The 14,255-nt window shown below is 50.6% G+C and overlaps 1 protein-coding gene across 1 annotated transcript in view; it reads left to right on the forward strand.

Moving 5' to 3' along the window:
* The first annotated feature begins 574 nt into the window (after positions 1–574).
* Mob2 (MOB kinase activator 2) overlaps positions 575–14,255 on the forward strand; it is a 156,047-nt gene continuing 142,366 nt past the window's right edge. The window contains exon 1 of the mRNA XM_075690432.1: positions 575–730. Coding sequence (XP_075546547.1) covers positions 726–730 — 5 coding nt within the window. The 5' untranslated portion in view covers positions 575–725. The remainder of the gene's footprint in view (positions 731–14,255) is intronic.

Here is a 14,255-nt window from a genome sequence, read left to right on the forward strand (position 1 = left end):
ACACCACCGTGTGCTTTATTCAGACATGCAGAAAAACTGTTGTCTCGGTTTGAAGCAAATATATTATTTTCCAACAAGGCGGTGGTTATTAAGACGCTGGAAATTCCGAACTTTTCCACGCATTACACCTACGTTCTCTGACTTATGTCACCATAGGGTAAGGAAGAGTCTGAATATTATGCTTATTTGACTTATTGCAATACAATATAGTCTCACCGAATGATACATTTCGTAATCGTCACATTTCATAGCGCGTAGCAACTGCACAAATAGTGAAATACCACTTGTAATACTGCTCATAATGCTTGGAGGAGGCAGGGTTATTAACTGGATATCTTAGGCGAATTTTTAAAAGCACATCGCAGTTTCAAAACGACTCTTAAAAGCTTTCAGTTTTGAGTGCCATTGAGGCCGAATGCGACGCCAGCGCCGCGCCGCGCCTGTCCTCATAGTTGTTTTTTTCTCCGGCTCGGACGTTGGCGCTCGCCTGGAAATACTGTAGTGAGCGTGAACCCAAGTCAGCTGATTTTGGACAGGTCTCGCCATCTGTCGCCGGCGCGGCGCAACTATCGCTCCTATGCGTGAAGTCGGCCATGTTGACTGTGGATCGGTGTTGCCGTCGTCGAGCCGCCGTTGGTGAAAAATCCTTCCCGGCGGTAGCATAGCACCCAAACGCCAAGCTGGATAGGCTACCGGAATACCTCCGCGACACCGTCGACTGGTTTATGGGGTAAGCCGAGCGCGCGCTGCCCGTGTCGGCAGCCGTCTTTTTCTGTCAAGCGCGCATGCCCCTTTTTTGCCTCTCGTCCGAGCAAAAGGTAACACCGCCGCTCGTGCACAACAACACACGGAGCGGGACGGCGATGGTGGGAGGCAACGCAACACACCGCCCGTGCCCGGTACGATCCTCTTCGCAAAAGCCAGAGCTCCGAAAGGGCCCTCGGTGCGAGCACCTGTCCGCCTAATCTGCGTGTCGCCAGGCTGCGGCATATTCTTCCGGCGTCGTCGGGCCCCCCGTTCGAACGCGTTGCTGCTCCCCGTTCGAGCCGCTTCGCAGGGCCGTCGAAAGCGCTGGCGCGCCGGGGAACCGGACGCACACTTTACTGCGGCCTGCCCCCCTTTTCCTCCTGCGTCCTCTGATCCCAGCGCGGAAGCAAAAGTTCAACAAACGCGAGCGGTGTCATCGGTGCGAGCGAACGTCAGCCGTCGGCGAAGGTTTTTACTTCGTGACCGTTCGCGGAAGAAAACGACCGCACTCCGTATTTTCTTGTTTTGTTTTCGTCTAGTCCGAGCAATGTTGTGTAGGCGTGTGTGCATGTTGTGTGTACTGCGCAGGCCGAGAGGGGTCATTTTCGGTCCTCCGCGCCCGCCTGCGAGAGGCCTGCCTCGCGCAGCTCTGCCGAATGCCGAAGAGCGGCTTTCAAGGTCTGCTGGTTCCCGGCAGAGAGTTCACTGTTCTCTCCAGCTCTAGCCAGTTCGGCAAGCAGCGCGAAGAGCACCGCGCATTGTATGTAGTACGACGCGCTGAGGTCGTCCGCCGAGCACCGGGTGGACGAAGCTCGGCTCTCCTTCTCGACGCGATGCCTTTATTCGTATTGCTTTTGTTGTCGCCATCCTGAGGGACCGTGTGTGTCGGTGGGGGGGGAAGGACGAGTCTGCTCGTGCACCCTGGCGATGGTGCTCTGATGTTTTGCTCGGGCGCGAGGTGGTCGCGGAGTGTTTGTTTCTAGTCCGAGAGAACGCTACGACTGCCCGCTGGTATCTGGGTCAGGCTCGCAAGAAATCAGCTGGCGCAGCGCGGCCGAAAGCAGTCGAAAAAACCGCGCTTGGCCGGCCAGCACACCTGACGTGATGCGTTTTGTTCCCGTCACACCGTTAGAGAGATAAGCGGCCGAAAAAAACCTCTGTGGCAGGTTCTTCCGGTGCGTGCGATGTTTATAGATTACCCGAGACGCTCTGAGCGTCCGAAGGGTGTACGATACTACAGCTAGCGATCAGACTCGAGAGGGGGTCTTTTTCTGCATAGAGCGATTTACGCGAAGGAGGAGATTGCTCGTCTCGGCGGGTCGTTAAGGGGACGACCCCTAAATCGCGACGCATGCATGCTCCATCGTAGCGTCGAATGCGCCGTGCGATTCGTTCGCGCGCTGTCATCAATAAAGCGTAGGTTTCGCGCTGACGATGTGACCGCCTCTCACAGCCGACGACCGTTTAATGAGCGGCCCTTTTTCGACGTGCGCGTGTGCTGTGAATTTATGGGTGCCAGCGAAGCGTCGTCTGAGCAGTTCCCGATTGTGCGTGGCGTGACATTGACGACAGAAAGGGGACAGCCGCTGTCGCTGATCGTTTGCTTTATGTTATCGCTGAGGGCCGATGAGTCATTGCATTGTCGGTCGCATTCGCGATGCCAAGCGACTTTTGCGTTGTGGTTGCACTGTATTGCGCAAGAAGAGAAAGTGAAATGTGATCAGTTTTAATCGCTTCCCTGTAGTTGTGCAAATAGAAGCTCATCACTCGGTGCACTGAATGTAATTCTCGTATGCGAGAAAAGTTTCGTCTTGTGGCGTTCAGCGTGCTATCGTTCGTTTACAGTTACGGACACCTCTCATCAATGGACAGTTATTACGAGTTCAGAGGTCAGGTATTGCATTGTATGTATTACAAAACGACTTTTCTACATTGGAATTTGACATCGTGACAGGAACATTCGACAAACCGTAACTACGTCATCACAGAGTTGAAATATAGCGCTCGCGTGTCTCGTCTCGTGGCCTCTGAATTCTCATCATGCGCGCAGTTTGTGTTCACCTGTATTGCTCCTGAAGTGAAGTAGCCCTACTCGTTGTTTTCTCGTTATTGCGTGATATTAAAGGCATACCGCTTCGTTTAGCCGTTTTGTTTTAGAATGAATGCGGAGTGAAGCTACGATAAGTACGTATGGCCACCTTCTGGGTCCGTGACCTCGGACCTGGTCACTAACCCACCTGTCGAGGAAGCTGCTCCTTCGCATTTTCTCGACTTCACTTGCGGACAACTTGCGGTCTAGAAAGACAATCACGTGTTTCTATTTCATTTCACCATGCGTAGAGGCGATGAAGATTGAAGAGTTACCGTTTACCTTGCAGCATTGTTGGCACCACTGTTGCCATTTTGTTATTGTCATATATTATACTGTAATTCACATGACGTTTCTCGAGGCGTTTTCGACCCAATTAACGGGACTATTAAGCGGATTGTGTATGCTGCTTTTCTGTATCGTTCGCTTTAACTAAATGAGAAGAATTATTTGCTTTGCGTTTATTTGATAATGTAACCCATGAGGTGTCCAGGCACCTTATCCGTTTTGTTACATGTTATGAATTGAAAAACGAAGCTTATATATATATTGAACGAGCGCTGTGCTTTTATGTAGACTGTTCCCTTAAACCTCTATTGTAAACTTGTATTTGAATATCGCTAATATGACGCTTGCAGTCTTTAGTAATGTCTGTTTTACTATAAGTACTATATTTATATTTTTTCCAAGATTTTCGTGACGGATTTTTAGCGAATTCAGAGCCAGTAATATTCGTAGAATTCTAGCGAAATTTCAGTCTTCCTTCAGTTTAATCCTAGCAAGAAACAGTGGCAACACTGGTTGGCACACGGCCCAGTGCCGGGAACCTTGAGAGTCCGCGGTACAGCGGCACCCCCCATCTGGAGCTCACGTCGACCACGGATTCCTTTAACCAGAGAAATCTCGTTCTGTCCATTCTGCCGTAGCAACCGTGGTGGATCCTGTTGATCGACCGTTGTTCGCGTCTCAGCCGCCTGCGCTGGACAGTCACCGCGGTCAGCAGTTGTCGTTGCCACTGCACACGTGACGGACGCCTAACCCCCGGGGGCGATCGGTCAATAATTGGGCGGTTCGCGCAAAATTAGTAGTAGTAGTTTAAGAAAATAAAAGCAGTGACATCCGTTCATTCCTTTTCCTTTATTTATTTAATATAATGAACAGTCATTCACTACTACTACTGCTACTACTACTTCTAAATATCAACGGGACAACATTCTGTTTCTGCAGATGACATTGTCCTGTTCAGCAACGCTGGGGACGGCTTGCAACAAATGATTGGGGACCGAAATCCTGCACTGCCCAAACAGTTCCACATCAAGAGAAATTGGAACAACTTGTTATCATTTATTTCTGACCCTGAAGAGTACGTTAAGAACAACTAATGAAATGTTTATTGTGCTTAGCTTACTTAACCTTAATTAGTAATTGGTATGCCGAATTATCCGTAGCTTAACTTTCACTGCAGCATATCACAAACGCAACAATGGACGTTCCGTTCAGTTTCCCGCTCTTAAATTCGAATTTTGAGGCACTAAATACAGCGCAGCATACTGTGGTCCCAAGGTATAGCTATGAAGACAAGGGTGCGAAAGACAGGCTCAAAGGAACAAGATCTTCGTTATTTACATATTGAGCCTTTTTGGGCTCTGCCATTTCTCTACGTCAAATAGTCACGGGCGGGGGGGGGGGGGCGTAGGGGGGGACGCGCATAACGAAAAGGAAATGTCCAGAATAATAAAAACGGCTCATAGTGCTTATCGCAGGCGCACCAAAGTCATGACCGGCAACCCCTCCCCCCCCTCCCTTACCGTTATCCTTGAACAGTGCACAATCAATCATTGCATTCTGGTGGTATACCAGCACATGGGGCAGAAACTTGGAGGATAAGAATCTCGGGGAGAAGCTATGACAGCGGTGTGTATTAGATAGCAAAATGATTTGACCGGCATTCTAGTTCAGATTAAGATTAGTGGAGTTGGGTAAACCATGCAATGGGCTCGAAAGCAGAAAAGCGATCTAGTAATAGTACTAGTATATGGTAGTGTTTTGTCTTTTATACATATTGACATTGTGGAAGTACATTGTAAAAAAACCAGCCGTCACTTTAACGGTCATGTTTTTATCATTTTTAATTTTATTTTTGACAAGCCATCGGTGTCATTCTGAGAAGACGTTTCTATCACCGTGGACAAGAAGAGCAGGAGAGAATCACGAATACCACATGAACGAAAAAAAGAAATGCACGTGATAACGTGCATTTTTGGCATCGATTGACTGCCATGTGTAGAGCTGCCTGAGTAATCTAGTAGACATAAATACCAAAGTTTGTGGGCGAATTGATAGGCGTCGCCGTAATGCGAAGGTTATGGGTTCGGCTCCCATCGGCGACAAGTTATCTTTTTTTGTCCACTTTCATTTTCCTTTTCTTAATTGTTTTCGACGTTGCCGTGTCAACCACAGTTAACTTCCCCTATGCTTCCTTTGACTTCATTGTCCATTGCTTTACGAGGTTCCGCCCCCAAACAGTGTCTGTGACAACGCTGCATCATCGCTGATCTGATAATCTCAGAGGCCACGCTCTGTAGGTCACTGTTGCCTGCCTTGAATCGGAGGCCCGCGCAGAGAAGACGCCACACTCCCATAAGAAGTGGAGGGGGGTGGGGGGCGTTCATGCATAAGCAAACCTGCTTCTCCAGACGTTTTTAGTTTGCGCTAAGCTGCCGAAGGCACGTCGATTGACGTGCTTTAGTAATAACGCGCCGGCAGAGCTAAGCGAAGATACATCGCGCTAGTAGGAAAATTTGGCAAAAATTGCACAGTCTGCATTTTCTTTTGTGTTCAAGTACACCGTGACTATAACTTTATAACTTTATTTCACAGTCGGAACAGCGCGTGAGGGGGAGGGGGGGGGGAGGATAAAAGTTGATTCGTGGGCCTGTCCGGCACGTTTCGTTCAAGCACCTCGCGATTTTTGTTTTTCTTTTTTTCGACGTGCTGCTTTCCTAACTCGAGGGACGGAACCGGGGACAGCGTACTCTGTGTGGGGAAGAAAGTGTCAAGGAATCGACTAACGAACTCGGCAGTTCGTTCGGGCACTCCGCTTCCAACTCCGGCCGCCACGAAAGCCACCGTGTTGGGGTGAAGCGACTGACGCGCCACGGTGAGAGAAGAGTGTTAAGTTAGCTCGAGTGCTGTCGTCGTCCTGCCTTCCGAAAATAAAAAAAGAAAGTGCCCGAAATGACAGGTTGGTCTGATAGAAAAAGAAAAGTTGCTGATTGAAAAGGTTGTTTATTTTGTTTGGCTTGCCTCGCGTTTCTAGAACGTTTACCGCTATTTCATTTTTTTTTTCCTCGCTGTGTAGTTCGGTGAAGTCGCACAATTTGGCGGACGCGCTGACTCGTAGTTCGTTTTCTCGCCGACAGGGCGGCACCGCGATCAGCGGACGATCATAACATCCATCCATCCATCCATCCATCCATCCGGTCTGTAGGGTGGGTAACACAGCAACAAAGAACGTCAAGCGGAAAGTAAGAGAGGCTGAAATAATCTCATGGGTGGCGGCAATGGAAAAGAAACCTGCCATGAGTAACTACTTAAGAAGAAAAAGCGAAATCAGGACGCACCTATAAAGCGAGATATAAGAAGGAAGAAGAAGCATGTGCTTGCTGCGGTAAAGCTAGGGAAACGATGGAGCATGTTTTATTAGAATGTGAAGACGTCTGCCCAGCGGTCGATTTAGGTACCACTGGCCTCCTTGAAGCCCTTGGGTTCAGCGAGAGCAGTGGAAAAGTAAACATGTCCGCAATAGGGATTAGTAAGAGGCGATTGGAGGATTGGTGGAAGTAGGGAAACTACAAAAAACGGAGACGTACAAAAGCACAGTTCGCAATAGTGCATCAGAAAATTTGGTTGTGGGAGTTCATAGTGTTTTTTTATATATATATTGTATAACCTAGGCGGGGCATTTGGCAGTATAATGGCAAGAGGTTGGTGGCGCAACCCACCGCCCCATTCCAAAGGGGACGCTCATAACAACCATCCATACAGCGCTTGGGGGGTCAGAAAATTTGGTTATGGGAATTCATCGTGTTTTTTCTTTTTTTTAAACCTAAATAGGACATTAGGTAGTACAACAGCAAGAGCTTGGTGGCGCAGCTCACCGCCCCGCCCCGTTCCAAAGGGGATAACATCCATCCATCCATCCACCCAAGCCTTTGACCAGTCGCGTCCCGATGCTGAAACATGAGGCCTATGTAAATGGGGACTTTTGTAAATGAAGTGATTGAAAAAAAAAATTAAATCAGCTGATGTCCACACAGCAGACGACGAATAGATCAATCGATGTAGACAACGAGGAGTTGAGATCGGACATTAGAGAAGGAGGCTTTTTTTTGTGTTTCGCGGCATTTGATCAAAATATGGGGACCGGCGTCGTTGGTGGTGAGCAAGTGATTCGTCTCACTCGGATGAGTTTCGTGGTTGGCTTACATTCGAGGAACCTATATTTCTTTCAATATTTAAGGAACTCGCGATGTCTGGACATAAAATTATTGGGAGTCGGCTCAGATCAGGAGCTCGTACGACGTAAGGGAGAGTCGCTAAGGCTTGCCCCTTCACGTTATGACGTCACTTGGGAAAACCGATGCTACGTACTATTGGTAACAATGCTTCGAGAAATAAAAAAAGATGTTGGGCGTCCCATGCGTGCCCCATTGATAAGTATGGTCTCGCCGTTGCGCGTTACGTCATCTACAGGATTTACTGCTTGAATTGGGGTAAATATGGTATGAGCTTCGTGGCTTTTTCTAAGGAGCCTTCTTGTTTCTTTTTTGTTGTTGTTTGTTTATTTGTATTTTGTCTGCCGCCAGAAGCGAAGGAGAACATAGTCGTTCATCGCGAGTGATAATGGTGCCACGTTTTCGTCGAGCACAGCGTTGCGAGACGTCTCTGCATACCGCACCGGAGTTGTCATTCGCGCAGCCGCCTTGTGCCCTCGTCCGCCCACCGCTGTCTTGGCTTCAAGGTCACCTTCACTGCAGTGCCTTGCCACCTCTGGTCCCTTCGTTTAGAGAGCGATCTCGTGTTTTCTGCTACCGCCGGAATTACAGTCCCTGCTGATATTCTTCTCACCATTCGTTCTTGGCTCTGCTTGGGCAATAAGCTGCGAGGTCTTCTCCGAGGCCCCCGTATGCTACCTCGCCCATCTTCGCACCCAGCTCGACGTCTTCGCTTTGATATTCTGAGTATTAGACCTTTTCAACAATTGCATAATTTCTGTACGTACCTCAGTGCAGCTTTAGCGGTAGTCGCACCGCTGCCTTAATTTGTACTTGTGGTAGTGACCGTATTCCTACTTACGTTGCCATCAAAGGCCCAAGCAGTGCGTCTCCCTCCTATATGATCTCTCGAACAATTGATTGGCCGAGAGATTTTTACCGTTGTGCGGAACTTCTCGGGAGGCGACATTGCAGTTCTTTCGCGCTGCCTGCACTACGCGTTTCCTCGTCGTCGCGTCGTCTCTTCGCCGCGTGTTCGTCCTTGTTAGCGCTACCATCAGTTTTAAAGAATGCATCACCAACTAGCCCAGAACGAAGTTCCATTGATGCATTACGCCGGCAGTGGAGGCCTCTTTCCACGCTGTCATTACCGGTACGCCGAACCGCCGGCGTACCGGTAATCTGACCAGCGGAACCGGCGTCGCAACTCTGTTGTGCCTGCTGACCGGCGTTGAGCGAGGGGTCGCTTGGCAGCTTCTTGCTTGCTTGCAGCACGTGGGACGGACCGCTCCGCGGGACGGGATGCGACCGGCGTGTACGTAGGCGACGACTGCGGGGACCACGAAGAGGACGTCGCCGCCGACCCGTTTATAAAGAGGCGCGTTGTTTATGTATAGACGTGTGCAGAACCCGCGGACGCCTCCCCGTCGTGGCCGCATTTTCACACAGGCAAAGGACATCGCGCGGAGGCAGCAGCACTTCGTCGTATATGGATTCATTAGACGTTTCCAGCAACGGGCGGCAAAGTCAAAACCTTTGAAAAACGAGAGCGGAGAATGGCTTTTTTCTTTTTTTTTTTTTCGCTGGCGTCCGAACAGGCCTGGTATTTTGATTGCGGTTGAAATCTTATGGGTGTAGTCATGAAATAAAAGAACAGAAAGAAGGAAGGAGAGAGAGAGACAAACGCTAAATGCGTTTTGTCGACGGGCTTTGTAACAAACCCTCCTGTAAACGCGCGATGCTATAGCGGGCAGTGCAAGCAGCTTTAGTTCGCGATTTCAGCGTGCCGTCTGGCGACTACGTACGGGTGGCGCCGGCTGGCCGTGCACGCCAGTCTGTTTTTTGCGCGGACGCCACTTCCGTACAACCTGCCTTCCCACCCTTCCCAACCTTTTGCATCTCATAATTACGTCGCGTATAGCGATTGAATAAAGCCGCAGGCACCAGTAATCGGATCAGGTCGCAGGCGCCGATCTGTCAACGCGAAATAGCTCGTTCGTCCGGGGAGATTAAAATCCTTGATGTGAGGACGCTTTGTGATCGTTCCTGTATATATGGAACGGCATGGAACACTGGGCCGTGCGTGTCGTCGGTGTCGAGTGATAGGTGCGTCGCCGCCTGCGACGAGCCTGGAATGTGTTTGGATCGGACCGCTGGTACGATCTGTTGGGAACTCGGCGCTGACGCCCGTGGTTGTACCTGGGTCGCAAGCCCCAAGGGTAGCGTTGGCCTGGCGGCCTGGGGTACAACTGGAAGCATCCGAAGGTCCCGGCAAAGCATGAGTCGACTGGTAACAACGAAACAACTTGTTTATTTTAACATCGCAAAGAGTTGGTGGTCAGGTTTGACCGAAGTAGAGAGACGGGAGAGCACTTTACTCAGCAGAAGAAATCGGAGCCCTCCTTTTGGCGTCCGGGGGCAGCTGTTTTTATACTCTCGCAGTTGAGGGCAAGAAGGAACCCCTCAAAAGACGAGCACGTGAATGTACAATGGGCTAATGGTGACGCACACTGTCGTAGCGATGCCGTAGCACCATGTCGAGCACGATCTCGTAGCACCCTGTCGTGGCGCTGCCGGTCGGACACAATGACTGTAATGAGAAGATGGTCCCTGCTTTGGCATCGCCTGTTTCGGGCCCAATAACTGGAATGAGATCCCTGCTTTGGCATCGCCTGTTTCGGGCACAATGACTGGAACGAGATCCCTGCTTTGGCATCGCCTGTTTCGGGCCCAATAACTGGAATGAGATCCCTGCTTTGGCATCGCCTGTTTCGGGCACAATGACTGGAATGCGAGGATGATCCCTAGGCGGTCGCATCGCCGCAGTCGCGCCTGGAAACACCTGGCGATGAGTGTTGCGGCGACGACGATCGGGCCAAAATGTCCGCCGCCCCGCCGCAGTCGCGCCGGCAAAACCACGTGTCGCAGGCGAAACGCAACAGACCGCCCCGCCGGGGGAAGGAGATCCCGATGGACAGGGGACTGCATCCGCTGTCCGGAGGGATGTCGCTCGATGATGCTCATAATCGAAGTCGGGCGTCCCTCGACGTTTCTTGAGCGCAGCGCACAGAGAAGGCCTCGTTCTCTTGTTCAGGTTCGCACGGGACACTGCAAAGTGACTTCGGGAGAGTTCACATTTTTGTTCTCGTTCCCGGCAAGCGTTAGAACTACGCTGAAACTCAACCGCTCAGTCAGCAAGCACGGCACAACCCTCACTAAGCCCTGCCAGGCTCTTTCCCCTTTTTATACCACTGCCTAGTTCCTTACAGTAGTCTAGCATCACTCAGAACGCGTCCACAAATTGAAAAATTGCACTAGAAAGCATATCATCACTTTGAAACACTAAACAAAAGCAATATGTTAAAAAAAAAATCCTGCCTCAGGAAGAAAAACATCAGTAACAAACAATTTTGAGGCTGATTCCTACGTTAGGGGCTTCGACTTAAGCCATCGGCGTTACCGTTGAGACTCCCCTTTTTGTAACGCACCTCAAAGGAATATTGTTGTAAAGCGAGGCTCCAGCGCAGGAGGCGGCCATTTTTGGGAGAGATGGTCTGCAGCCATTGGAGAGGGCAGTGATCCGTCTCAATGATAAACCTCGAGCCGGCTAGATAGCATGACAATTTCTGAACGGCCCACACGAGACATGCACACTCTTTCTCGGTGGCGCTATACGCCTGCTCACGACTGGTCAGCTTACGACTAGCATACAGGACGGGGTGTTCTACTTCTCCATTTTCCCGTTGGCACAGTACAACGCCCATGCCTCGCTCACTAGCATCGCACTGAACAATGAACCCTTTTGTATAGTCTGGCGATCGTAGCACAGGCTGGCTTGTTAGGGCACTCTTTAGGGCGCTAAAAGCTCTTTCCTTGGTCTCGTCCCAGACGACTGTTTGAGGCTCTGTTTTTCTTAGAGCATCCGTCAGGGGAGCCGCGATATCAGAGTACCTAGGGATGTACCTCTGATAGTAGCCGGCGACACCTAAGAACGACCGAATATCGGTCTTTGTGCGCGGTTGCGGAAAGTCTCGCACAGCGGCCACTTTTATTTCAGAGGGGCGGCGACGACCCTGACCAATCACGTGACCGAGGTAGACAACCTCGGCCTGTGCTAACTGGCACTTAGGAGCCTTTACTGTCAAGCCTGCTTCGCGCAGGCGGGTTAGCACTGCCCGCAAGTGTGTCATATGCTCAGACCAGGATGCGGAGAATATCGCTACGTCGTCTAGATACGGTAAAGCGAATTCTTGCTGTCCCCGCAACACTTTATCCATGAGGCTTGAAAAACAGTATGGCGCGTTCTTCAAACCAAAACTCAACACTTTAGGACGGAATGTTCCCATTGGTGAAATGAACGCCGCATACCTACTAGCCTCTTCTGTAAGTGGAACCTGCCAATAACCCCTGACAAGATCTAGGGTGGAAATAAACTGAGCGCTACTAACTTTCTCAAGGCGCTCCTCGATGTTAGGGATCGGATAAATTTGATCCTTAGTGATGGAATTAAGCCTGCGGTAGTCGACGCAAGGACGAGGTTCCTTGCCCGGTACCTCAACTAAAATCAAACGGGAGGTATAATCACTCTCACCTGCCTCAATAACACCGAGCTGTAGCATTTTCTTTACCTCAGCCTCCATAATATCGCTCTGGCGGGGTGACACCCGATACGCCTTGGATCGTACTGGCTCTGGGGAGGTAAGTTCTATATCATGAGTAAGTACCGAAGTCCTACCAGGCCTCTCAGAGAACAGACCTTGAAACTCTTGTAATAGCTGGTGTAGTTCGGTTTTCTGCTCAGGCGACAGCGGTGCTTTACTGATAAGGTCACTAATGACTTGACCGGTGTCTTCCCTGTTCGTCACTGAGCCTAGTCCCGGAAGCTCGACCGGAAGCTCTTCAGGAACGTTTACCATCAGGCACACCACTGCTTCCCTTTGTCTATAAGGTTTGAGCAGATTACAGTGGTAAACTTGCTGTGCTTTCCGCTTTCCTGGCAGACTTACCACGTAGTTAACGTCCGACAGTTTCTGAACAATTCGCGCTGGGCCCTCCCACTGCACGTCTAGTTTGTTGTTTAGCGATGTGCGCAATATCATGACCTCATCGCCAACCTCAAAACGACGGGCCCTGGCTGTCCGATCATAATAAACCTTGGCCCTCTGCTGGGCCTTTGCCATTGCTTCACCTGACAACTCCTGTGCCCTTCTTAAGCGTTCGAGGAGCTTAAGCACGTACTCCACCACGACTGGGTCGTCGCCCCTACCTTCCCATGATTCTCGAAGCATGCGAAGCGGAGATCGAAGCGAGCGACCGTACACCAGTTCAGCTGGCGAAAACCCCGTAGCCGCATGCGGCGCGGTCCTTAAAGCAAACATCACCCCAGGCAGACACAGCTCCCAGTCAGTTTGATGTTCAAAACACAAGGCTCTCAACACGCGCTTCATGACGGAGTGGAGCTTCTCAACGGAATTCGACTGTGGGTGGTACACTGAGCTGTGTAGCAGCTTTACCCCACACCTTTCGAGAAAAGTTGTCGTCAAAGCGCTAGTAAACACTGTGCCCTGATCTGATTGAATTTCTGCAGGAAAACCAACTCGCGCAAATATGGACAGTAGTGCATTGACTATCTCAACTGAGCTGAGTTCTTTAAGCGGCACTGCTTCAGGGAACTTTGTCGCTGGGCAGATCACAGTCAAAATGTGTCTGTACCCCGTGGCTGTTACCGGCAGAGGTCCCACAGTATCAATAACGAGCCGTCTAAAAGGCTCCGTAATGATAGGTACCAATTTCAACGGCGCCCTCGATTTGTCCCCTGGTTTTCCCACCCGCTGACAGGTGTCACATGTCCTCACGAAGTGGTCTGCGTCCCGAAAACACCCTGGCCAATAGTACTCTTGCAAGAGACGGTCCTTAGTTTTCTTAACTCCTAGGTGTCCGGACCACGAACCCCCATGTGACAAGCGCAACAGATCCTGACGATAGCATTGAGGCACGACCAGCTGATCGAACTCCACTCCTCGGCGGTCTAGATACTTCCGGTACAGGACTCCACCTCTTTCCACAAAACGCGCAGTTTTCCTGGCGATACCTTCTTTGACATTGCAGCGCACGTTTTCCAGGCTGCCATCCTTTTTTTGCTCGGCTATCAAAGCCGACCGGCTGACTCTTAGCAACCTATCAAGTCCGTCTGACGTAGGCGCGATGAGCAAATCTGTAGATAGCTCTTCTAACTTTCCCGTGTCGGGCGGTTCCTCTCCAGTATCTGGCGCCTTCAACGCTACAGACTCAATTTTATTCAGTTCGGGCGTGCTCTGAATATCAGCTTGCTGCGCCTCTGACCCTTTTTCGTTGTTTGATAACGTCGGCCCCGCAACTACCGCCTTTGCAGCGAGCTCCCGAACCTTCGACCTGGTTAAGGCCTGAACACTAGCTTCACCAAACAAAAGCCCCTTCTCGCGCAGGAGGTGATCGGACCTGTTTGAAAATAGGTACGGGTACTGGGGTGGCAGCATAGATGACACTGCCGCCTCTGTCTCAAGCGCTCCGAAAGGTCCTTCAATAAGCACTTTTGCTACCGGCAGACACACGCTATGAGCTTCCACGGCTTGCTTGATCCACGCGCACTCGCCCGTGAACATATGGGGTTCTACGTAAGATGGGTGAACTACATCCATCGTAGCTGCGGAATCGCGAAGCACTCGGCACTCTTTCCCGTTCACGAGGAGGTCTCGCATGTAAGGCTCGAGAAGCTTCATGTTCTCGTCAGTGCTGCCTATTGAAAAAAACACAACTTTTGGTGTTGTTTCCGGACACTGCGCCGAAAAGTGACCCGGCTTCTGGCACGTATAACAAACGCCCGCTCGCCTCATCTCGAACCGCTTTCTGCGTTCGGCTTCGGCTGCCGCCGTCTCCTTAGGTTC

The sequence above is a fragment of the Dermacentor variabilis genome, chromosome 4 (assembly GCF_050947875.1).
Source record: "Dermacentor variabilis isolate Ectoservices chromosome 4, ASM5094787v1, whole genome shotgun sequence".
Lineage (NCBI taxonomy): Eukaryota > Metazoa > Arthropoda > Arachnida > Ixodida > Ixodidae > Dermacentor > Dermacentor variabilis.